General features: G+C 35.8%; 1 protein-coding gene across 3 annotated transcripts in view; it reads right to left on the reverse strand.

Moving 5' to 3' along the window:
- The window catches only part of SLX4IP (SLX4 interacting protein), a 75900-nt gene that overhangs the window by 35339 nt on the left and 12562 nt on the right, over nt 1–27999 (reverse strand). For 2 of the 3 annotated variants that reach the window (XR_010605981.1, XM_065632007.1), the window contains exons 4-5: nt 3359–3448; nt 227–350 (exon numbers count right to left, since the gene is read on the reverse strand). Coding sequence is in view for 2 of the 3 variants with exons in the window: in XM_065632007.1 (XP_065488079.1) it covers nt 227–350; nt 3359–3448 (214 nt within the window). In the remaining variant the exon portion in view is untranslated. The remainder of the gene's footprint in view (nt 1–226; nt 351–3358; nt 3449–27999) is intronic. The other variant, XM_065632008.1, reaches the window with a different exon arrangement.

Raw genomic sequence — 27999 nt, forward strand, 5'->3', positions numbered from 1 at the left:
ATTCTAATTATAGGCTCTGACACTAATAATACCAGCGTTATGTTCACTTTTTCAATGAGACAGAAAGTTGAATTTTATCAGTAACATAGCTGAAGCAGTTTCAGACCCAAACATCGGCTATTTCAGGCTTACTGTCTTTCCCTATGGAAAATTTCTCACGTTAAAAATAAAGAATAGCAGTTTCCACCATACTTTATTTCACAATAAGTTAAAGAATTTATTTTACCAGTGAGAAACATAGGACCAGATGGTGCGTGTTCCACTGATTTCCATTGACCGCGTTGTTTAGGCGCCTCCAAGTAGTGTTTGACCCTTGAAGCAACAACTTCCTCTAACAGCGTGCAAATCTCCTGAAAGAGTAACCATTGGCGTATTTGGAGCTAAATTTAAAGACGTGAACAGAGATATATAACAGAAATCAATGCAAAATCACTCCCTTTCACATAAACATTTTTTTTAAAAAATTATCTGCAATTAAGTACTGAGGAATTACATAGGGGTGAGAAGCACGTAATTTAGGAAATGAATTGGGAGCATGGTGGGAGGCTGGGGAATCAATTTTGCTACAAAACAAGAAAGGAAGTACTATTAAATTATTAAATTATTATTAAATTCTCGCTTAACAGATGAAACACAATACTACAATACTAATAACTTTTGAACAGCAAATTAGTTTCATTTGTATGCAATTAGGAAAAAGTACATGTTAAAAATAACCTAAAAATAACCTAATTTCTCTAGTTCATTTTGATTTTTCTGCTCCTACAATATAACTGTTCGTGTCTTTCATACTTCTTTCAGCAAAGCACAATAAAAACCACATACAACTCCAGAAGAACAAACCCTTCAGCCAGAATAACCATAGAAAAATCTTGGAGTAAAAGCAAAAAATTAATCTCATGAATACCAGAATGATTTTTCAGATGAATATATACACACATATTTGAGACTTTTCCCTCGGTATTCTCATTTTCCATTGTTCCTAACTATGTGCTCACAGAAATGATACTTTGTCGCACACAAAAATACCATTTTATCTTTTTACGGCATTTGGATAATAGACAAAATTACATTAGTACCATCCTAATTAAAATATCTTGGCTTGAATTTACTTTTGATTAATCTAGAAAGTATGCAGAGCAACAAATTTTTAACGTATTTCTCTAAATTAAAGCAGTGCCCATATCTTGGTCAACCACAAACAGTTATTTTCTCCTTACGGTAAGAAATACATTTTCCTTTCTGCTTGAAGAGTACAATTATAAAATACTATATCTCCTTATTCTTCTGTTTAACTCATTAAAGTGATCTCATTACACATTCCTTTACAGGCCGATGCGTTCAGGTTAGAAGGAAAAGGTCTAGAAAGCAGTAGAAACATCACGTGCATTAGGGTCCTTCTGCAACAATAGAGATTAGCACGTACTTCCTTAATTTACATAGAAAATATTTTAGCTGTTATGCTTATGGAAAGATTATTTAAATGTTTCTCCACAAAGAACTATACAGACCTATATTTAAGAAAGTATAAACAAGAGCAAGCTTCAAGGGAATTCTTTCTGCGTACTTTCCACCGCTAAAAAGAACTTGTAACTGAGACCTTCTATATGCATAAGGAGAGATCATAGCAATGGCATGAATAGAAATCAGTTTAATAAATGTTTCTCGAAATACAAAGACAAAACTTCGCTGTTTCAGGGGAAAAGAGACAGGACAGAAAGAGCAGGGAAATTTGAAGGGCAGAGAGAGAGAAAAATCTCCCAAATGCCTCGATTTGCATCTTGCAGGAACCCCAAGATGATGGATCCATACACAACATGTGACAGCAAACAACAGCCGCTGACTTTCATCCAGGGTGAGCAGGGGATGAGCAGAACTCGTGTTTGTGTTACAAGGGGTCTAAGGCATCTGCTTTTCCCACAGACAAGCAAAGAGGGCTGTACCACCATTAGTGTTTTCCAGAATTTGGAAACAACAAAAATGTAGAAAACTGCTTGTGATAAATATGTAAAAGCTCTTATAAAAAAAACACGTAGGCATAATTTACCTACAATATCTTACTGACCTTTCTCTTCCCAGTTTAACAAAGACTCTGCTTAGGACTTTCAGGAAGCGAATTGTAAAGCTATTGGAACCGCACTTCTCAGTTGTCGAAAATATGCAACCTTTGTACTTCGCTCAAAATGTGCGGTCACAGAAATGCAATGAATGCTGCCCTGTCATGCCTCTTTATTAAATCAATCATGATCTAATTTCCTGAAATTCATATCTTTTGTTTTGGCAGTCTTACAAAATACATTTTGAAAACACTTAAAATCAGATAATCGAGATAGGAAAACTGGTTTTAAATAGAAGGGGGAACGAGCATTCATTTAGTCAGAAAAAAAAAAAATCTAAAAGATTTCCCCTATTTTCTTTTGCTGCTTAATAAAGCACAAATGGGATGAACCACAATGCTGTTACATATTCTGCTTTAACTCCCTCAGGATATTAATTTATTGTTTCTTTTAATTTTATTTAAACATATTACTTTGAGATGTATAGGGATGCTCTGTAGTGACAAGTTAATTACGCCATTATTAGGAAAGCTATCTGCTGAAAATTACCGTAACGGAGACTTGCGGGAAAGTCCACAGGCATTTGAAACACGTCTTGCATTCGTTTTCAATAGGGAACTTCTCAAGTTCCCACACAGACCGAAATAGGGGAAAACTCCCATCAGTAACTCTTCACAAGATTGCAGCAAAAATCACACAGAATCTGATGAAAGTTATATTCATAATTTTGCTGGCCAGTGATGCACTGATTTTCCAAAATTTCATCTCCTGTCAAGACATTCCAATGATATACTTGGAAATAAAGACTGGGAGTTTCTTTTCCTAAGATACAATGGTTCCACTATTGTTTATCATGCATACTCGGTATGTTTTCTTGCACTCTGTAAATGCAACACCAATCACACTTCTCAGAAGGAGAAAAAACAATTAATAGAAAGATATTTCACCAACAAGCTCTGCAAAAATGATACCTGTCATAATCTAGTTTATATGATTCAGGATAATTTATCAACGCCCGTGAGAGACATGTTTTTAAAATTCAAACTCAGAAGAATCAAAACAGAATGTGCACATGCATTTATGTACATACATAGAGTTTAAAAATTAAAAGACAAATTGAAAGTAGTCATTAGTGACCCAAAAAGCACATATGGTTGACTTAGGGGTCCCACAGCAACCATTGACGAGTAGCTATAACTAACACTATTCTCATAACACTGAAAAAACATGAACAGTTTAGGGCAATCCAACTTTTTCCTTGCAGCCACAAGCTTTTGAAGTAGCACTGGTATTTGTTGTACCTCTTTCTCATGATCTGAAAACCAGCTGGTGTCTTTACTGGAGCCTTCAGGCAAAATATGAACATCCACCAAAACAGCAAAGTTCCCACACTGAAAAAAAAAAAAAAGAAAAAAGAAAAAAAAAAATGTTCAACTGTAGCTGCTAGGAAGCACATGTTGAGCAGACAAGGAGGTAAACAATCAGGTAAGCGTATGCAACTGATTCAGAGATACAGCAGGAAAACATAAAACTGTAGAAGATTATGAAGTATGGAATTACAAATTTACCATTGTTTGTGGACTCAATGAGAAACAAGAGCACCAGACGTGAATAGCTCACTGAAAAGTTTAAACAACAAGCACAAGTACATGGAACTTTCTTCTGTTATTTATACGTCACTTCTAAATTTGAGTTCAAACAAACGAAAAACATGAAAAATTATCTATTCCTTCACCAAACTCTCATCATTCTATTTTCTGGTAGTTTAGTACCACACTAATTACTTTGTTTGCATTTTAAGTCCTTAAAAACTCAGCCTTTTTAGAAGTCTTTTCCTCTCTCCAAACTACCTAACAAAAAGAATGGCGAGCTTGAAGAACTTGTGGTAACTGCCTAATATTCATTGGCATCTGTTATTTAGACAATACCATACTTGGAATAGTTAAATGATAATAAGGCTGGCCTATTAATAAACATTACATATAGTTATTAGGATGATACAGGCTACCTCCCAAGCCACATCAACTATTTCTGAAATTCCTTGATAGGCCTTAATTAAGGACAGTGTGACATACACGGTTTAATTCTTTTCTTTTACCAGTGCATCAATCATCGCAGTGACCTTCTAAAATAACGGCACAAACACATCTTAGTTCTGCTCTGCACTAACTCACCCCTAGCAAGAGAATACTGCTCGCTTCGCACACAGAGATATGGTGCCTTACAAGCTTCCGTGTTCTCTTTCTTCTACTGTAACACAGCACCAAACATGACTCAGACACCCTCTAACTAAACAACTCGCAAGGTAAAAGCCAATTTCATCATTCTGTTTCGGCTGCTTGTGCCGCACTTATGATGCAATAAACTCACTCTTTGAGAAGGTTGGACATGCGCAGCTGTGGCAATTGCACGTCCAGAATGTCTGATGGAATAGAAACAACATCCTGATTCCAGACAAATCTCAAATGTCTACGTACAAGCCAGCATTCAATTAGTCTTGTTTCAAGCGGATGTTGCAGTGCACAGTTCCTGTCCTAACTTTCTCCATATTTGCTCTTCACTGCCAAACATCCGTAGATCCCATGCCAGAATTCCAATTGCTAACAGAACCAGTCATAGAAATACTATGATATATATTTTTACACTACAGTTGTACATCACCTACAGTCTAAAAGGTACATTTACATCTTAGGCTTATGGTATAGCAGAAGCACATCCCTTGAGAGTACCATTATATGTACAGTTAGAATAGATAAGGAACAAGATTTTGCATCGATTCTATTGATCGTGACAGTATATTTGGTAAATTAGATACCTCTGGGTTTACAAAACACTTAGGTCTGTAAATTATCCATGAACAGAAGTATTTAAATAATGACTTAAATAAAATAAAAACATAATTCATGACCAATATTGTATTGTAACTAGAATGCAGAAGTTTGGTAAATGAGATAGGCATGGAGAAATTATTTAGAGAAACTTCTAAGTTACTTATAGGTATCAGTCACTGAAAGAGCAGAATGCTTTGATCTATTTTATCAAAAGGTTTCTCTTTCCTCCAGAGAACCAAGAACTACCAGATGGCTGCAACAGCAAACCTCTCCAAGCTTTAAATTGATGACAAAATATCTCTCAGAAATCTCTGGTGAATCATTAGTCAGCTCCAGCAAACTTTTGAGTTGACTACTGAACTTCAAAGTTAGCAGACACTGCATATTATAAAGAGAAAGCCAGTAAATTATTCATGGCTCAGCACTTAGAACAACGAACAAGTCTTTGATACATCAAGAAAATTCAAATTATCAAATGCTGCATGTTAACTTGCATCATTTTCTCTTGACTACAGAAACTTTATGTATAGATACAGATGTGAAGTATAGACCTGTTTCTCAAGGAGAGAGAATGATTTTAATTATTTCTTTTGAATGACAACATTTGTCTCATTTGCTGATCTTGAAACAACTGGAAAAAAAAGAAAATAACAAATAATACTTGAAACTATATAATGGAACAGATGAAACATTTGTAGTACTTCAAAGAAAAACAAATACATATAAATAATGCATAGATCCTTGTAATAGACAAGCTTTCCCAATGGAAGAGTTTTGTCCCCTTGAGTTTTGGAATACTTTTCTTGTAGACAGCGTGCCTGGAACTATTTCAACCCCAAAAAGCCAACAGTTTTGCCACTCAATCAGAATAGCTTTGGGACAGGACACAAGGAAGCGTAACACAGACCAAAAGGAATAAGGGGAGTAAGAGAATACACAGACCTTTCTGGGTCTCATTACCTCCTAGTTTTCCTAAACCATAAACATGATATAAGCAACAGCTCCCATGCAGGCTCCTTTGCACTCTGAAATTATACACTGTATACCCTCCACCTGTATTTATACTTTATATGCCTCCACATGGTATAGCTTTATATACGATATTTACACTAAGCAGCTCGATGCAGCTTTGGCTGCTCCAGCAGCAAAGGAAAAGTTCTCCGTACAGACTAAATTCCAATACAAATAATTGTGGGGAATAGAGGGAAGTGGAAAAAAAGTATACCGCTTATATTAACAGTTATGATGATCTTATAAAAGTTTCTAAATAATTTTTATTTTCATTCTGAAAACATACGATTCCATGAAAATACTAGCTTTTATTTTAGAGGAAATGAAGTGTTTCCAGTCATAGTGGCTGCAAGAAGCAACTCATGACTCCTGGGTACTGTAACTGAAAGGAAAACAAAAAGAACAGAAATTTTTAATTCTGTGCTTTCAATCTATCTTAAAATTTGCACTGGAAATTATTTTTAGGGGTGTGATTATCAAAACTGAAACCTGAACATCTGATTTGATAGGAAACACTTTTGTCAAGTATCACTAGAAGAACATTTCACTGAAAAATTAAAGACAAACAGATGCGCCAATTTGATATCCTCCATAATTTTAGAACTCAAAATGTTTTTATATTTACAAACCTTTTTGTAATGTTAATTTATTTACTGTAACAAGCTAATATAATTCACTGTGTTATTAAAGAAAGAGCTTTAAACAATCTCAGAACGTTGTTAGTGTACTGTTGTACGGTAATGGCATCTAATTCAGAACACATTTTCGGGAATCAAACTGTTTATATAAATATATCAAACACTTCATAGTTTCTGCAAATGGAAATGATAATGAGACATGTCACGTAAACAGAATGAATAACAATGTAAAGTGGTAAATCAGTCAAGGAAAGTAATCTGCTCATAACCTGCTAAAACCATGACCCTGGATAGGCGCATATGAGATGGTGGATTGTTATTATCTCAAATCTCCTAATGAGTAGATAAACCCAGACAAGTACAGGGTGTTGCAAAAAGATGGGCCCAATCATGAAATATACTGCTTTGAAATCGGGTCCATCTTTTTGAAACACCCTGTAGTTTTTATTGCTATACTCATTTTTACAATCAGGGTGCTTCTACATGGGTACTCTCATTTCTTCATATTGTTATCACTCCTAATAGCGTAAAAACAGTCATTACAAACAAAAATACCTGGGATGCTGCGGATAAGCATGGTGAGCGTGTATTGAGTTCCATCATTCCAAGTGTGCTGTATCATTAGACCCGACAGGACTGCCAAGCCAGCCTCCCTAGACACACATCAGCATTTCCCGTTTCTGTGATTATTGTGCGGACGCGGCTGCAGGGTCGGAATTCATTGAAGTTCAGTTGAAAAGGAAACATATGACAGTTTGGGCAGCTTTTGGGGGCAGGCAGGACCGAGTCTAGCTGGCTACCACTGTCACACATGCTTTCACTCTCCAGGACACCTGCAAACACAGGTGACACCAACGTCATAGCAGGAGTTAGCTTGAAGCTTGCTGTCTCTGCTTCAGATCAGAATGGTCTTTGTAGTACAAAAAGCTTAGGAAGTTTGTTATATTATTAATCATTATATTATTAATTGGTCTACAGAAAGACAATACCCTCTCCTATAAGCGCTTGCCAGTTCCACTGGGACAAAAGCACGCCCTACACTGTAAAACTTTAGTACTAAGCAAACAGGGGTTGTTTCTTTTTTCCCCTGGAAGTTGTAATATTTAGTTGCAGTGACAATTTTATTCTACTCTCAGATGATGTCCATAGTTTAAAAAAGATAGCCTAGCTCCTGATGATCTCTCAAAAATGTCACAATGCTGCAAGGGCTTCCAAAGGCATCATTTGTAGCAGGTATCAGCCTCTAGGTGCCAAAAGCATGAATAAGAGATTTTGTGGAGAGCGGAAAAAAGTAAGAAAGCATTTGTGAAATATCTCCTCTTACAATAAACAGGAAAATTTTAATATATTCCACCCTTTTCAGAATATCTACTGATTTTAGAAAGAATTTAAGTTCACTTATGCAAGTTCAAGCATCTACAGCACTAAGTACAATTATATTTTGTTGTTGGCCTATACACTGTGCCAACTACATTATGACTACAGATATATATACACACACACACACACATATACTTCTTCCAGGCTTTTTAGAAGCAGAAGTTTGTTTTCCTTCACCTTTCTGATCCCAAACAAAATGCTACGTCTTCCTTTTGTTTACACATTTAGCATCAATGATTTTCAATTTTTCAGCAATAGCAAGAGGCAAAAATCATTTAAGCACAGGAGATATATTTGTCATTATACAAAATTAATTTACCTTTCATTTACAAGCGAGTCAAGGAGCACTATGATTCAAGGTAATATACAGAGTTTCTCAAACTGTAGGACACAGAAATAGTGCCTCTACAGTTACTGCTGAAAGCAAGGTAGTTTTTCAACTTTGAATTTCTAGAGAGTTTAGAAAACAAAAGGTCACCAGTGATTGGTTTTATTGTCATGAGATTAATGAGTAGGTCACTGGACAAGAGTAACTGGTGATTATAAAACGATTTCTTACCAGCTGATTCAGAAAGAGTACAGAACAGACCAGAGAGAAGGCTCCAGGAGAAGCCACAAGCAGGAATCCTCAAAGAATTCATGATCAAAGTCCATTCCTCAGAATGATCCAGAATTAAGAAGCAAAGTCAGGAGGCGGGGAGGAAATTCCGCTTTTGACCTTTTGTCTATTCTGGATAAGAACTGCTTGGTTCTGGAAATTTTGAAAATCATGTAGTTTGTTATAAATACTGCCTGGCTCCAAGACGACGAGCTGTAACCCAAAACCATCCTCACCACTGAGCCAGTCACTACAGTATCGGGGAATTCACAGCTGCTTGTACTCGATCAACAGCAATAGCGCAGGAGTTCTAACTTCAAGATCTACCCTCAAAGATAGCTGTACTAAATTATACACAGATTCAGCAGGAATCAGCCTAAAATGCATTCAGACCTTTCAAAAGCAGGGAGGAAATTCCCCTTTTATAAGCTGAATATGAGTTATATCTAAGTAATATTTCACAACTGGTCGGCTTGCTTTTTTAGGAGTATAGTTCGTGTCTGATAAATTCCTAAAGGGAGGAGCGTTCAGTTTTCTGGTGGTTTAGTTTTAGTCGAATGAAAGAAGTAGTATGTGAAAATTCAGCCAGTGAGCTACAGGAGTATTAAGATCACATTCAGGGGTTTCCATGCCAAGCAAGTGCAAGCAGAGAACAAGCCTTTAGGATAAACGTTTGTGAAACGTGGTCCGAGAACACAACAATAAACTAGGATGCAACATCAAGGCAACATCTTAGACTCTTAGAAGAAGCAGGCAAACAGGATATTAAATGTAAGAAATTATGGAGGTGGGAAAGAAAAAAAAAAAAAAAAAAAGAAAAAAGATAAGATGTGCATTATTCAACCCCCAGGAAAATGCAAAGAATCTAAGTAGTTTCAAATCTGATGGACCTGTGTTTGATACTGGAGATTTTCAAATCAAGGACTAATATGCTGTTGTTAAAGCATGTAATTGTGAGACAACCACCCAAATCAACAGATCAAAATAAATTAATCAAGAACACCCTAAGTATCTGCCATTCCGCCATGCTAAACGATCTGCATATTTTTTTTTTTTTTAGCAATATAAGAATGCTTCAGTGCTAACAGCCCTTCAGTTCATCACCCATAGTCAGGGTACACAGTAATTACTTAATCTAAACATATGAACTGGTCTAGAAGAACTGCTCTATCAGGTACAATGTTGAAAAAGAGGCCTAAATTGCATGTAAGAATTAGGCTTAATTTAGGCTGTCAATCTATGCTGGTCTGGTTCCAATTCCGTAGGAGGTTTTGTAGCTTACGTATAGAAAGGAGCCGTGTAGCTGGAGCTCAAACAATTGCAAAAAGCAAGTTTTTCCTCGGGGTAAAGTCTCCAAGTAACAGTGCAATCTCAACAATGTTTTCAAAGGATATATACCATGTCCCTGCCTGTGTCGGAACTCATCTGGAAAAACAGAAATAGCAGCACTGTATTTGTTCAAGAAAATAGAAAGATAATTGGAGATTTTAACAAGCTGCTTCCACCCTTTTGTCATAAAATATTATCATAAAAACTGTGGTATCTGTAAAATCACAGCTAGGCAAGCCATGAAGAAATACTGATCTCTGCAGCAACCTGCGCTCATGACACTTCGGGTTTGGGAGGGTGAGAGGCTGTATTAGATAGCCGAACGTATTTACAATGCATTTAAATGCAGTTAATTCTCAATTATAAATGTAAAGGACATTTCTTGGTGTTGCACACACCAGTAGAGGGTCACAAAGTAACATATTATTGTGTATCATCTGATCTTTGGTTAGCAGGTGCCGATAAAGCTTGGAGCTATCTTACCTAGCGTACCTTAAGCTATCAACAACAGAAGTACTATGAAAATTACTCACAATGAGAACAGCCTTGTCACTGCTGTACTGAACTGGAATTTGGGACGTCCTCTGTGGTTCTAGAAAGTCAGTGCTAGGATTTAGTTTCTTACCCATGTGGGAAGACAAAGGAACTTGGTTGCACACTGTACAAAAAGCTCTGCATATCTAAATCAATCTTGTAATGATCAGATACTACAGTAATGGGTATCATCATATTAAGTATTGAGAACTGGTCACCCTAACAATGATTGTTACCGCCTTTGATTTCTGCACCATAGATCAGAAAAGCGCCTCGTTCACTATCAGCTTCTTCAATACTTCCTCATAGTGACTGACTTTAATATCAAATTTAGCTATTTCTAACTACCATAGGTCTAGCAATAGGTTAAAACCACTAGAATGATTAGAGATTCATAATACAAAAAAGGCCTTGCTTATTAAAGTCCATTAAACAGCACTGACAACTAAAGCTGCTAACAAACCTAAAAAATCATGAACAGTAAAGTGACAATGTAATTTTCTGAAGAAATTACAGCCAGTAATAAAAACACTTAAGGGCTTTTTTCAGACCTTTAACTTGTTAAATAATTTTCACAGGTTTTCACATGCTCTACATGCTATATGTTAATATTAATGAGCCAAACTTTAAAGTATAACAAAAGATTACCAAGTATGTATTGGCAAGGTATGGCTGCATTTGTGAAGCATACGGAAAGAACCACCATACAAGACAGCTGAGGAGCTTAGCAATGTACCACCCGATTTTATCTGTTTCTGTATATGCTAGTCATGACTAGAAAATTAAGTGCAATAAAAATTAACATACAAAGACACCACCCTCAATATCTTTTGATGTAAACTCTGTCAGACAAAATAAATCCAGCCATTGAATAGCATGGAAAACATTATTTACAAAACTTTTGCAAGGTGAAGAAGAGATAAACCACAATGTTTGTTCAGTAAAGTAATGTGCACTTAACTAAGATGAAGGGAGCAGTGGTTCTCAAGCAGATGATGCATCCAGTAACATATTTCTTGAGTTTACTGTACAACAGCTGCAGGGATGGGCCGACTTCCCTCGCCCAAAAACACAACAGGGAAGTGAGGGCAGGTCCCATGCAGGAAATTGTTCCATGTTCCCTGACTTTGCTATAATTTCACAAAGCCTCTGATTCCTTTTTATACTAAGAGACATGGTCTCACCTGCTCTAAAATCTACTCCCTTCCCATGAAGATACCTACCGCAGTACACAGCTACTTAAGTGGGAAGCAGGAGGCAACAGAAAACCGAACCAGACATCTGCAGCCCATGTTTCAATACAAAATATTTGCAGATGTTAAATCTTCATGCCAAAATAATTTAACAGATTAAAGATACATTGATTACACATGCTCAGACTTTAAGACAAATATATCAGGCAAAAGTATTTATTTGCGAAAAAAAAGACTAGCTAGCCAAATTTCTTAATATTGTTAAATTTGCTTAAGCAGTTGAAATGTTACATTTTCCAAGTGCGTAAAAGAAGTACTTTTTAACTGTGCATTTTAACTAATCTGTCTTTGAAACAAAGCAAAGCCAGGAAACTTTCAGAACTACATGAAAGCTTTTTCAGAAATAACGTAAGAAAATAAGTGATTCACTTCTGAAAAAAAGCATATTACAAAGGTGACACCCTTTGGACAAAATCCTTCTGTTAAGTGGTAGCATATTTAGTCAACATAAAGTGGAGGAAAGCTCAACAAAATAATCAGTGCTTTATCTACACAAGTAGAAGGGAAGAAACAGATGAGCCTTGCAAGTGAACAAGTGATGCTCTAAATCTTGCTGCTGAAAAAGCAGAATCAAACAGATGGATAATACATGGTATTTCAAAATGAAAACAGATCAGCAAAAACTTCAAGGAATTACCAGTGGGAAAGCAAAGGAGTATTTTTTTTTTTCCTAATGCCTAAGGGAAAAATTTGTTTTCATCTGGCATTGAACAGAGTATATAATAAATAGACTTTGTGCATAAATAAAAATGGATACAAAAGGAATAGGAGAAATGACTGATTTGTAAAAATATGTAACATATTAACATAGTTGAACACTGAAGAGTTAGCAACAAGCAAGAACAAGTTGTGAAGTGTACCACTGATTCCAGGTGGAGGCGTTCACCACCAGAAAGGCTTAAAACTTAACCTGCGTACTAAAAACTACTGAGTTTGATAGAAATAAACAGGGAGTGACTATTCATATATCTCTCCTAGCAAACTTAAGGAGTGGTAACCTCTGGGAGGTGACCGGGGCAATGAAAAGCAGGCGGTGGATGAGCAGATCTTAACTTAAATCATGTGAAAAAGTCCTGACTCTGTTCCAACATCAGGCCTTCGGGAGGCACCCACTAATGCATCATCTACCTATAAGGCAGGCGGGTGCGTACAGCATTAGATCATACACATTAAATCAGTATTTACATGCCACTAGCAGGCACTTCAAAAATTTGTAACCAAGAAAAAAGACAAGTGACTTAATACCAATATTCTTCTTTCTACAACTCAGTTTCTCAGGTTGGGGGGGTGCAAGTTGCCTACTATTTTTCTTCTAAAGGTTTGTATAAATGAGTTGATCGACTCAAGTCTCTTCCACTAGGGGAAAAGAAAATCCAAACTAAGCATGATTGTTCTTAACATGAAAACAAACATTGAAAGGACACAGAAAGAAACAAACTGTATATTTTACACAAGTATAGTTTAATCTATAATGGTTTTGTCATTTTCTGTAATTCTTTTTCACACTAAGTGCATCGATGTGTATTATATTCACATGTGGTCAATCAAGTCATGAAAACCCAAGAGAAAACACTTGGTTTTAATACAAGGTACAGACAGTATGGGTAACCCACTGCTCATTTTCACCTATTACGAAGTATAATAGAAACAACATGCTGCTAAGATTTCGGAGAAGTCCTGTATTAAAGATGTGAGGAGGGGAATGGCAAGAAGGACAAAATTATTCTCAAAAAATTATTTATGTGTTTCACTGAGATCAAAAAAGCTGTTGCCTCAAAGAAAGAGATAATTTTAGTAATGCTAAAAAGGACTATCTGTACCTAGGATTTCAACTGATATTTGGGAATGCATTTTTTAAAAAGTTGAAGCTTTAAATTTCAAAGCTTTTTTTTTTTTTTTTTTAAATTTTCCCTGGATTATGTTACTAATTGGGAATATGCAGGAAATACTTCCCACAATTATGTTCATAAAAGTCAAATTCCAGTGATAATTAGCAGCAATCCTAACACATGTGGAAAACATTAAAATCACTTAAAATGATAAATAGTGTTGATTTTATGTAACAAAATGTACACTTTAAATACATAAAAAGTTATATTGGGTCAATCCAAAGGCCCACAATGACCCTTATGCTCTGACATCGACTAGTAGTAGATGTCTACAGGAAAAGGTCCAAAAAGGCAAGCAAATAATACTTTCCTCAGTAGATGTATTAAGATATTTGGCAATGTGAGATTCTGGGTGTTTCTATCCCATAGGCTATAATTGTATTTAGAAGTCATCGGTGATTGTTTTCTCCCAGAATTTGTTAAACTCATATATAAAACTGCAGGAATTTTTGCATCCACAATATCCCGCGGCAAGCTGTCCCACAAACAGATAACACGCACATGAGGAATCGTATCTTGTAGTTCATCTTAAATTATCATGTTGGTTTAACTAAATACCCTCGGTTGTTAAAGTAGAACAAACAGTCATATTTATCTCTTCCCACCATCCATGATTTAGTAGACCAGTATTATTCCCCATCCACCCACCTCCAGCTTTTTCTCTTCCAGGCTGAAGAGTGTTAAATTGTTCCTTATACTGAAGAAGTTCCACACTAATTCTCTTTAGTTTCACTAAGGTGCATTAGAACACTCTGTTCCTACTAATTCCCCAGATAGACTCTGCTTTTTAAAGTGCTGCTGTGAATTGAGCTGATGCTTTCAGAAAATACTATAAACTTCAACATGCCATTCCTGTGTGGTGGTCCTTTATTCAGAACCCCCATCACCGTGTCCATAAGTTTGGACCAGTTTTCCCTTACCCCCACACACATGGCATTTACATATGTATGTCATTTTATTGAACAGTCAGTCAGCAATCTGAGATTTTTTGCAATAGTTCATTGTAAGCCTTCGTTATTCAGCTCCATTCTCAGGTCATTGACAAGTACAAACAGTGTCCACTCGAGAGTTTGACTCCAGTACTGCCTCCATCTCCCTTTATCCTTTAGTCAGGTTGTCTATGTAAGGACCTTCTTTTTCAGCTCAAAGCAACCTTAGTGATGCACCTCGTCAAGCACTTTTGGAGAATCTAAATGGGTTCTAGCACCCAGATTTCCCTGTTCCCTACCCTCACCAGTTCATGTAAAGAAGCCAGGAGGCTGTGATACATAACTTCTCTTACAATGGGCATTTTTACTTTTTCCAATGTACTACACAAATGTGTACATCCATTCATTCTGCCTTAATGGAGTTTGTGCTAATTTGCCTGCTACAGGCGTTAGACATTGATCTGACAGCTTTCAAGTCCTATCATACACAGCACTCTCGAACATACAGAACTAGGGTAGTTTAAAAAGAACAAGATTTGCCAAGGTTTATTATTCACACAGATGCTAAAATGTGGCTTTCTGTGCACTTACTCCAGTGCAGAGTACCAATTAATTAGAATAGATAACTATATTAAAACTCGTTGTTTCTTTTGCAGCTAAAACCACTACAAAACTGGAAAAATCAGTTTTCAAAGGTAATGTATCTGTTTCAAAAATGCCAGCTTTTTAATGACACCTTAGTAAATAGCAAAAGTCTGCAAATGCATCTTAGTACCTTCTCCTGTTTTGTACAAATATATAATCCTACTCAAGCTGGTGCTCTCTCCCTCAGACTAATTCTGTTCCACTCTTCTCCCAGATGCCCCCCCACTGAAGCAAACTGCTGAAAAAAACCCCACCTTCTGTACATAAGATGATAATCTTGTGTAAAACACTCTCTCAGCATTTTTATTTTTATAATTTTCTAACCGAAAATACATATATTTCTACATTTATCAGATTATTTTTCTCCTTGCTCTATCAGTAAGCCTATCGCAAAAATTTGCAATGACATTTTTCATGATTATCAGTTCACCATTCAAGACTTTCTTTGTGCCTGCCAAGGTCACAATTCTTCCTTAATGCATCTTCTAAACAGGTGAGTGCTATAGTAAAACTGACAGAAGAAAGCAGCTCAGTGAAGTAAGGTATGCCATCTAATAATGAGCCTCTAAGATGTCACCTAGCTGAATTAAATCTTGCTTAATTGCAATGTTTAAGTCTATCTAGCAATATTTTGAAATAGAAAACTAAACCTGAATTATTTAATATGTCTGCAGTACACATAATTTTCCATAACCTTTATCTACCTGCTTAGCTCTGCAAGGGGGAAAGAAATACAGTTTACATGCAACATCCCTACCTGCTGCATTGCAATTTGATGCTTGTAATCCCAAGACAACTGTCAACTGCTTCATATCCCCCAAGGGGTAAATAATTTTCATCAGTTTTGATTTTGCTTCTCTGAAAAGTGAAATTCTGCGAGTGATACAGCATTTTGCATTAATAAAAACAGTGCATTTTTCGTTAAAAAAAGTCAACGATCAGTCACCAGTGCTGTAAAAACGAGGCCCAGTTTACATTACATGCCAACAAAAACAACTGGTTCTTAACTTGCTAGTCCTTTTAATTTATTACCATACTGAGGAGCTATAACTCAAATTTGTAATCAACAAAAAATAATTATTGGTGCATCAGCACAAGAGAAGACTTTTTTTCTCCCCTGCTTGCTGAAGTACAGTTCTGGTCTATATCACTCTCAGTTCCCAAGCCTCTTTCCACCTCTCCTTATCTCGGTCTTCATTTTCCCACTGTCAAAGCCTGTTTTTCCAGGAAGGAAAGTTATGGTAAAGATGAGGAATATTGCTCAGCACCTCTTTGCCCTTTGGCACTGCTATCAAACACTGGGATTTTATCTGCCACATTAGCAGAGCTCTTACAAAAAACACATTCCTTTTTGTATAATGTACATGGTGGTCACTCAAACAATAACCAGTAACAGATGTCTGAAGTGAGGAAAATGGTCTATTTAAATAGAACTTTATAAATTCTGATGATACTTTCCCAGATTTGAAACCTTGACACTTAATTTATAACTATCAGTATGGCCATATACTTTCCTTTGTCTGTTTATTTCTAGTTCCAACCTCAGTGAGGATACTTTGTCCATCATGCTTTAAGTTCCACTATGATCTTGCAGATAATCTTACTCTCAACTTGCATTCATTTAATAGTGTAGAGATAGCGGTAAAAAACCTTTGCAAAGAATCCAATATCCAAATAAGGAATTCTGACAGGGGCTATGAACTTAAATGCTTACATAAAATTACTGGTCACATTCAGTACCCAGCAATCACCATCTGGGAAAGTTTGTCTTTCAAACAAAACACAGAAATATGAAAGAAATGTAACCTGCCAGAGTCTTTTCCATTGAAGTTTTAATGTTATAAAACCTGTATTTAGATCTGCTTTCTAGTGATTTTCAAAAAGCACTCTCCCTAAATATGCCTTGGAAATTAAAGAATAACTGCTTACAGTTTAGTATTACAAGTGTTGTACGTTTTAGAAATTCTCCATGAATCAATATATATAAGCCACTTCTGCCAATAGCACTTTTACTCATATAGAAACAGTAGAACTAAAGATCAATTTGGCACAACACAGAAGCAGTTCTTTTTAAGATCTTTACACTGTCGCATTATGTTTAATTAATTTCTTTTCACAATCCCTTTTAAAAAACAAAAATTCCCATATGTATTTCTGGTTACAGCTGCTTAAGAAGAAAGTTGTTTGTTTTTTTTTTTTTTAAATTGTCATTAGAAAAATTCATCTCATCTACAGAAACAAAGGATACCAACAATAGCAGCAGCATTGGAAAGTAATAGATTTTAAAAGACAAGGTCAAATTCTGCCGTTGTAACATCTCTGCACAGATGCAGAAAAGGTTTACAGACACACTTAGAGACAACTTGTACCGGAGGACAAAACATATCCTTCAGGATCTTTAAACTTGCCAATACATAAAAACAAGCAGATCCAGCAGAAGTTTCACATTCCTGATTAAATTTTTAAAACAGTTGAATAAGATGACTAATAATCCCAGAAAACACGCAACTCTAACATTTTAAAGCTTTGCAATCAGCTTCAATAGCAGAAATCCACTGGCATTTCGCTCAAGACATTCAGCCATTAATTTCAGGGTCATTTTTAGGGAATATATTTCCCTTTTCTTCTAAAGGCAGTGAAACAGTAGTATCCTGTGTAAAGGTTTTAACCTCTGCAGGCAGTAGATAAACAGATTTATGAAGCATTCTTCCAACAGACAGATCATATTACAGGTCAGAAAGTTTCTTTTCTTCCTCTTACAACATTCACCTGTACCCATGTTATTGGAAACCCACAAAGTTCAAAAAGACAGGTTGACAAGATGGAAAGGCCTCTTTGTATCCAGCAATAACATTTCTGATAGAACTTAAGCAATGCCTGCCGGTAGTCAGAAATTTTACATTAACACACCTGATGATAGATGCCACTAATATAAAGCGATTTCATTGGTATAATAAAAAAACCCTACAACTGCAAATGCGAAAATCATAGGAGCAAAACCAAAGGATGGACTCTAACATGCTACAAAAATCACCTACCAAAGACAAAGGCTGATAAGACACTGTCAACTACGGATGTTCAACAAAATCGGCAAAACTACATTGCTATGGCTGAGTTTTCACTTCCTACGCATCTGCATCTTTTTAAAAAGCCAACGCAGGAAAGGGCACACTTTATAAATTAAGTAAAAAAAACCAAACACCTTTTTTTTTTCCCATGGATTTCCACAGGAAAAAACCCACTACATTACAGATTGAGAGAGAATTACCGCTTGGAAAGCAACGACTAATTTTTTAATGTAAAAACTTGCGAGTATGCAAGCCTCACAACTACCTTTGTCAAAAGGAATGAAGAAACAGAGATGACAGCACACGACAGATGACAGTTCTGGACGTCAGGAAGGCTGAGTACCGCAGAGCCAGGAACAAGTGACCGCGCTGTCCATTTTATCTGATTCATATTAGCAAGAGGAAGACAGAAAAAAAGATCTTTGCTTTCACATGTCCGAGAATGCTGTTAAGCTTCATTACACTTGAAGTAGACATGTATTGACATCTTTATATTAATTTTTACTTGAATTCAGTAACAAAGGTCCACTCAGAGCTCTTTAAAAAGACAGAAAGACAAGCTTTTGTATATAGCAAACACAGCAAAACCACGCTATTAATCAACTAATAAGACCTACTACGTTGCTACAGGACACAGTTAAATGAAGAGGAAATATTTCCTTACTTGTCTGACACAGAGAATGAATTTATGTGATCTACTGTAATTAACATTAAAGAGAATGCTAGAGACCAGGGTGTGTAAACATTTTAATTCATGAATATTAATGATTATCATATGATAAAAGTGCTAGATGCTCCAAATCTCAATGGCTTTAAAGTTTTCCAGTATGGCTTTCAACCTTCCTTCATTAGGCTGAAGATGACTCTGAAATAGCTACACTAAAAATTCAAAGCCATCCTTAGCTTCACAAGTTACATCTTCTTGAAACTATACAGTAAAGTCATGAATAGCTGAATAAGCATAACTACCAAAAAAATAAAGTTAACTGATAGTATATAGTGAAAGGCCTTTCACAGGCCAAAATTTTAGATTTGATGCTTTGTAAAAACAATGACCAAGAACAACTTACAAAAAAAATCTGCAATTTTATCAACCAAGCATTTCTGAAATATTCAGGCAAATTTACAAGCATTTAAAAGCTATTGAGGGAAATATACAATTTTTGGACTAAATGTTAGATCTTTTCTATAACTGTAGATGACAAAAACATAATAATTAAAAAAAATCTATTCATACAGATTTTCAATTTTAAAAAGGGTTTGACTTTTTTTTTTTAAGCAGCAGTGTCACAATATACCACAGAAAGACTTCGAAAAAGGCCATGGGTAGCATGTGTGATGCAGGTAGATTCGTTAAGTTAAACAGTTTCTGAATACAACCTTGGTATGGGCAGGCAGAAAACTGATTAAGTAAAATCTACCATATGGTGGCACATTGACTCCCACAGGGAAATTAGCAGGATTGGAAGGACCACAGAAGTGTCCACCAATTAAACCAATACAATTAACCTACAGTAAACCATCACCCTTTCTTTGGATTAGTACTGGAGGATAAAACGTTTTCTGACTTTGTTTCAGTTCAGGGGCTCTGGGTTTTCCTTCCAGGCTGCAAAGGCGAGCACAGAATATAAAGTAGACAATTGTGCTCATCATTCCCCAAAACTGCCACTTTCCAGCATCTAGACGTTCCTAAACTCTTCCCTATTTCAAGCTGCCAAAACCAGTCTTCTGACCAGCAAAAATTAATCTTGCCACTCAAGATATTCCATCAGTTTGAATATTCTTCACTGCTTCTAATCCTCATCTCATTATCGAGTCATTACCAATTTTTTTTGTTTTCTTTAAGTAAGTCATCCCACCCTTTCTCTTCTTCACTTTCAAATTAGACAGACTCCATCTTCACCCTTCTACTCTCCAGCCCAGCAAGTGCCACTAAGATCACAGGAAATTTACTCTCTGTAGAGGGTTTTCTTAACAAAAAAAGGAATCTACTGAACAAACGTAAACCGATTTTCCCAGATGTATGTAACTTGATGGGGAGATTTCCAAAGCAATGGCAAAGGGCTCATCACAAAACTCGACTTACAACTACTGTTGCTTCTTAAAGCCCATGATTTGTTACCATTCAGACTACAATACACAGCTCATGTGTCCAAAATTTACCATTTGCAGGGAAAAAACTAAAAAAATAAAATTAACTTCCTTTTTAATATATATATTAATATATAAAAAAATATAAAAACATTATATAAACACTACACACTATGTACATATGTTGAAGAGTCCAAACATGTTGTCAGTTGACATTGGGATGAAAAGAAAAAAAATGGTTAGGAACAGTTTTAAAGGAGCTCCTTTCTTATGCCATCACACGTAGCAAGAAGATCTACTGGTTCTGGAAAAAATAATTCTGTTCCAATTACCATACTAAACAAATTCTTCTCATAAAACTCACAAGTTAAGTTAAATGTTTAAAATCTCAGAAACCAAAACTAGGACCAAGAATTCAGTTTTAACTAATAGATACAGATCATTTGCTGCCTCACTTTGTAATTTATACTTATCATTTATCAACAGAAATGAAGCTGGGCCAGAAAGCTGAACAGGAATGATGAAACACATTGATTCTCTTTGTTCATATAATGTTTGGGAGAATGGTATGCTAGGGTTTTACTGGGCAAAAAATTAATTCAAATTTTAGCACTTACAAAACATCTGGTTGGAGTCACATTCAGTAACAAAATTTAAGCATGAAAGAGCATTTAAGTCTTAAAAATGAAAAGAGTGATCCACAAACTGAAAGCTTTACTAACTAAAGTAATAGTGACACATTTATTAAATACTTCATAATAGTGATTTTAAAAATACAGGTTTGCCTTTTAACAGTTTCATAATGTAACTTAATCTGTCAGCTGACGACTCCTAAAACTCAATTTCCCTCCAATAATTTAGCTCATCCATATTGCAATTCTGTCTGTATTTTGAGATTTTAAAGCAGCAGTCTTGTGGATTGCTATGTATTCCATACTATGCTGTTATTTTTATCTTTCGTAGGAAAACAAATACTTAGATTCGTACAAACCGACAAGAAAAGCTCAGGTGGAATACTTTAACAAAGTGTACCTGAGATTACGGAATTTATTAATGGCAAATTTCTTAGGAGCAGTGGCGAGTTTTAGTTAGTGATTATACAGCCTATTTTTAAGTAAACAACAAAAAAATCCTTACCAAAGTTCTGTAGATATGTCTAGTAAGTTTGGGGGTTTATTTGGGGTTTTTTTATTATCTGTAAAACCTCAAAGACACCCTGAAACTAAATTCATAAATATATTAATAAAGACTTTGAGAAAAGAGATAAAAGATACTAGATGAAAACATTCATTATTTCACTAGATAGGATGCCCATAGAAATGCTTCCATGCAATCTTACTGCTATTAGCTCCATATGACAAACAAATGAAGAACAATCTATCAAGAACTTGTGGTCGTCACAGTTCTTTGTGATGAAGATGACATGGTGCTTAGATGATATTGCACACGACCACTACCCTTGCAGTTATAACAGTAATAAGAATGCCAAACCCAAGAATTAATTTAAAAAAAAAAAAAAAATCCTAGCTGTGTTGAAGCCAAGCCAGGTCTCACAATAACCAAGGCCCGAAAGAGATGTACGTTCCTGTCCTATAGCTAAATTCACATCAAATAGTAGTTACAGAATCTTATTTAACATATTGTACCTCTGTCTACCAACATCAAACAGATACAAGAACAAGATTTACAACATCTATTGCTCCAATGTCCCTTTAAAGAGCCCAAAGCCAGCAAAAAAAAAAAAAAAAAAAAAATCAGTCCTTTGTTTTACTAAAACCAGAGTGATGATGCAAAATAATTCTTTGATCTATTATCTATTTGAAAGTACTAATCTAAATGCAGACAGTAATTGCTGACAAATCCCAGTAGTAAATAAACCAGTTTCACATTTTACATATTATCAAGAGGCTACAGAATTAATGGTTACAGCCAAAGAAATGTTGACACAGTTGCAGATTGAGCCTTAACATGCTGATCATGTTAAAAAACTGCACAAGAAATATTTTTCCACTTTGTAAAAAGCCAGACTGTTTACATGCGTAAGTGGCTAGAGACCTTGTTGTCTGTGTGTGGTCTTAACATTTCAGTATCATAACCATGAATATAAAGAGAAGCAGCATGAAATAACCTACTATACTTACAATGAATGCCAGGCGGCCAATATTAGAAGCACTGAGATTTAAGTTTCTTAAAATGAGCATTAAAACATACATCTACCAACATCTTTATCCCTTTATCAAAGTAATTAATAAATAAATTGAAATAAAGGTTTTCTGAAAGTAAACAAATTACTAATTTTTTGCAAAAGTTAATTTTCTTCCCCTTACATTGTTTAGAAAGGAAAATAATTTGGGGAAAAAAAAAATCAAGAAATTAAAAATAACAAACATCATCAACATTAAAAACCAAGAAATTAAAAATAACAAACATCATCAACATTAAAAACCAAGTCATTCTGAAACTATGGCAACTTTACTCATATTCTCTTAGTACCTACGATGTATTAAATTATTCTAATTTTTATTATAACTGTAACTCTAATATCACAGCTCTAGTACATGAATGTTTTAAATTGCCAATTTGCTGATTTTTACCAACTTTTTGCTGTAAATCAATGTTGCTAATTTACTTGGAAGTTACCGGAAAGTCTTCTGCAACTACTGGTAACTTTGTTTTAATCAAACTCAAAGCCCTGCTGCTCTCGTGGTTTACCAGGAGAGCACTGTGAAACGATTAGGGAAAAGAAGGTGCCAGCCACCTGCACCACAGGGTGATCAATTAGTAGCTTTATGATTCACACACTTATATCTTAAAACTGTCATAGGTAAAGTGTATCAAACTGTCCCTTCTTCCCATTTTATGTCTAGAAATAAAACATAAAATTTTAAAAGGCAAGTATGCAGTATAAATCAAAAATATGTTCTTCAGTCACTCAATACAAGACAATGCAAGAATTCTCAATATTTTTCAGGCTAATTGAGATTTTCTCCCACAATCAGGAATCAAAAGCAGAGGCCATCATCTTTGCAGCATCTGTGAACCCCACTACCCATGGCTGAAATGTCTAAGATCTCATTGAAAAAAAAAAAGACAGATTGAAAGTACAAGGCTGTTATGAAGAATGTGGGTGTAAAAAGGTCAGATACAGATTTCTTGTTCTATTTGCCTCCTTCCCGCCCTCCCCCCCTGCCCCTTTAATGTTCATTTACATGTATGGGAAGGAAGGGGGAAGGAGAAATTGCCTATTAAGTTTTCCATATGCTTATATCCTACTGATATTTTTAACGTGTGCACGGAAAGCAAGGTTCTTCAAAATAGTTTCTTCTCTAAAATCACAGGATTAAAGTTAGAAAAATTCAGAGATATAGTGGATGAACAGAATTAATACTGTGGGACCATTCTAATTCCATTTGGGACACACATGCCTCATAAGGTTGTGTTTCTGTTCCATAAGCATTTAAGAAAAATAAACATGTCACTGAAAGTCTTTAAAAGTATGCTTCCTAAATTAGAGAAATGATCAGAAAGTCATTAGAAAAGAAATATGTATGGAGGGTAATTCACTATAAAAACAAACACTAAGTGACCCTTGAAAGGGGTTCTTCTGGGTTTCCTCAAAGGAAGCAGCATGGCTCTGTAACTAGGCACAACCAAAAAGAGCTAACACCACCTGCTATTTCTCTGTTTCTGAAGAGGGGGACTAGTTAGTTAAACCACACTAGGCAGGAACAAACCAAGCAGCATCACTCGATTACCACGTCTATACCGGCCAGTCAGGCTCAAAGTTGGATGAAGTCTAGAACGTAGGCCTTCTCATGGCTGAGGAGCCTGCCCACCATGGCTGGACTTAATTTTTTTAGCTAAATAAAGCTTTATGCTATTTATTTCTTTAAGGTGGAATTATTTGTAAACATTCAGCTTTTGCTCTAGTCCAGAAATATTAATGGATTGGCTAAATACAGATGCAAACTACAAAGAAAGACCTGAGAATTTATTTTGTATCAAATCAGATTGCAGAAGCTTCCTACGGAAGTCACAGAGGGAAAATCCAGAATACACAAGTATCCAGTGACAGATTTTCTTTCTGTTTAGGTGGCAGCATAATCATTCCAATCCCATTACCTGCTCACGTGCAATCTTACACTAGTAAGATAAAAGATAGCATTGCATTTAAACTACATTGTATTTTAATAGATTTGGACTAATGTCTTACTACTTTAACATGTAAACATGTAGCACACTGACTTTTTGAAGAGATCCAAACTATTACTGAAAAGGCAAAGGAAATAACCTGAACGTTTTGAGGATCACTGAACTGATTTGCAGATGGTTGAATTAGAGAAATAAGCACACCACTTGCTGATCAAGGTCTAACCACTAAATCTGTGTGGCAATCCAAAGAGAAAGAAGTTGTATTTCAAAATCAAGTACCAATATGACGACAGCCACCAGCAGCAGAGAAGATTTTGATGTGGGCATTACTATACAGCAGATGCTCACAGCTTACCCTCTTAAATACCATTATGTTGCCTATTCTGAAACTATGATTTGCATCAATTTGAAGCCACTAGTACCTATGTAGATAAAGTCTGGTGTTGCGGACACAACCAATTCTTACCTGGAATAGAAATATTCAGGAGGAAGATACAAGCTGAAGTTATTCCAGGAACACCTGTACCCTCTGAAGAGCAGGCACAAGTTCTGTATTACTATTTATGCATCATTTCAAAAAACTCCATATAAGAGCCCGCAGCTAATGAGAGTGAATGGTGACATTGAAGTTCTGCACTTTTTGCTTCTTAATAAAAAAAAAAAGCTAAAGTGTTTGACAATCTACTATTCCTAGTATTTCCATCTAAAGAGGAATACCAAACTGGCACAGCAACAGAATGTGAGGCAAGGCTCTGCTTACACATGGGTCTCCAAAGAACATGACAAGCAATGCTGCTGGTAATTCCAGCAGTATTTTCTCCCTCTAGTTTTAATTTGTAAGTCCACTGGGAAGATCAGACTTTCTATTATGTTTTAACAATCTGTGATAATCAGTGGTATTCATAACACTTTGCTACAGATCCAATGGCCTGGCCAACTCAGAAATCTGGAAATTGTATTAATATTTTGCCACCTTCATTTTCTCTGCTTGGAGCAGGAATGCTGTCTCATAACAGCATATGAATAACAGTTGCCTCACCTTGTCACAACAACAGCGCTTTAAGGGATTTTCTAGGTGTGCAGCTTGAAAGACTGCGAGATTTCTTGATGCTTGCAAGAGATACTTGAACAAAAAGGTTCTAATGAGATCTGAATATCGTTTCACTTCTGAACTTACAATATTTTTAACTGCATTCTTCATCACTGGATTTTTCCTTCCCCAAATCTGCATTGTAGTTCAAATAGGAGTGTACAAAACCAGACTAAATCCCAACAGTTCCTACATGCTTAATAATGTAGGCCTCTCTAAAACAACATGATAAGAACGACCTCAATAGCCCTACAGAAAAATGGCTTCAAATTAGCAGAGTTTTCTGAACTATGTAGAATTCTGCTGAGCATCTGTAACTACATATCTTTTCAGTTCATAATCAGCAAGTACCCCTAGCTGTATCCTCCAAACATTCTGCAAATCAAATCACAATTCCTGCCAATTATCAGGGTGAAGAAAGGATATAGGCAAAGAAAAATTTTCCTTAACACTTTTGGAAGCCTTTTAAGATCACTGTTTTCACAAAACAATAAAAGCAAAATAAAATATTCAGTTTTCACAAAGATGCATAAATTGATATATAAAGATTTAAAATCAATGACAAATTCTAACAATTTTCTGAAGAAATCGATAAACCAATGTTGTTCTTTCATTCTAAATCCTCCTGTAAGATTTCTCTCTGCTGAGATGCCCCTGGCAGCCAGCGATGATTTAATCACCAGTCGCTGCTATTCAGTCTATTTCATATCATCCTACAAACATGCAGTACTCAGGACTTGAGGTGAGAATGTGGTTTTGCTCGATTTTTTTTTTAATTGTGGACTTGTTTTTCAATTTTGGACGTGTCAGAATTACTCCTATCATCTAAATTGTTTATAAATTACCTGAGATATGGATTGCGCCTACATGACAATTTCAACACCCAGGAAAATAAAAACCAGAGACTTACACACAATACCACAAAGGGCATAACTCTTGTGAGCTTGTCTTCAACTAGTGAAGATTACCTTATTATGGCAAGGCAATGCACTATGTACAACTACTTATATTACTCTCCCTACTTTTATACTATAAGAATGTCAAAATAAAGAAGGAAACGTTATATACTGCATGATCCTACCAACTGTCAAATCCTGCGATCTTGGCATTGAACAGATCCTCTTTAATGGCCCAAGACTTGGCTCTTTCCTAATTCTTTAGTTCAGCAAATATTTTACGTTCAGAGCTATACACTTCTATCAGCCTTTATCTGTGTGATACTAAGCAGGATAAACCACAACCATGTATATTTGGTTAATTATGAGTGCTATTAAATCACTGGTATATTCAATGAACAAAGACGACCCTCTGAGTTTAAAATGGGAAACTATTGGCTTGAACTTGAAAGGTTGTATTTTAAGTGTATCTTCTATAAACCGTTGTTTCACCAGCTGAGTGGTGGCAGATATGCCAGGCACCTTATTACTTCTTGGAAACTAAGCTGGGCTATGCAAAGTGAACCTTGGACATGGGATAAAGCTTAGTTCAGTTATTGCACAGGTTTTTAGAGCAAAACAAGGATGGAGTGACCAACAATATGAAAAAGCTGATAAAATGTTGTGTGGCTGTGCCACATTTTCTTGTGTGGAAACCAGTGATATTATGTCATTCTTCCATCTGGTTTTTTTTCCTCTCTCTCCCTCAAGACTAACAACTAACTGTTCTTCAACGAGCGTTTGATGCAACATCTTTATGGTGATTCTCCACCTAAATGCTATATAATATGTACATGGCAAACAACATAGAAAAAGGAATAAAATCTTTGTTTTGCTGAAGCTTGTAGATTCAGGATATCTCGCAAGAGGTTCTGTCTGTAAAACGCACAGATAACAGAAATAGCAAAGAAGCCTCAATGAAAAGAGTTACAAAGACAAGAAAGTACAAAACCAAGAAAGATGACGCTTGCTCTGAAGGTTTCATAAATGGACCGTACTTCCCTGGCAAAGTGTACACAGCCAACAGGAAAACATCATCTTGAAGCACTCAAACCCCTCAAGTTAAGACTTTGTTTCAAAACCATCTGCACATGATCAAGACCACAAACTATTATTTTCCCACTTTCCCAAGTGAAAATCTCTCAGCTACAAATATTGTTTCTCAGTAAGAAGGCAGAGTTGTCTTTGGATAGGCCTCATTAAAAATACTGCATTCTATGAAGCAGGTAATTTAAAAATAGGTTAATATGATATGCAAAGGTACAGACATCATGGCTCGGCAAGACCTATCTTCATTTACCCTTTCTTTGTCTGACTAAATGAACCTACAGAGATAACCTGGTATTAATTCAGTACATAAAGGTATTTATTCTTTCTGCTCATCTGGCCAAGCAATATCACACAAAGGCAAAAGTAGACAGCCTCTGCTAAAAACCAGGATAGAACAATACAAAACAGCAGAAGGGCTAGAATAATATGGACAAATGCTACAGAATTTGCCCTCTGCAGTAAGAGGGTTTTTTTGTCAATTAAGATACCGCTCCACTCCATGTTGTAGTTTGTTTTTCA

Source organism: Caloenas nicobarica, chromosome 3 (assembly GCF_036013445.1).
Source record: "Caloenas nicobarica isolate bCalNic1 chromosome 3, bCalNic1.hap1, whole genome shotgun sequence".
NCBI classification, from domain to species: Eukaryota; Metazoa; Chordata; class Aves; order Columbiformes; family Columbidae; genus Caloenas; species Caloenas nicobarica.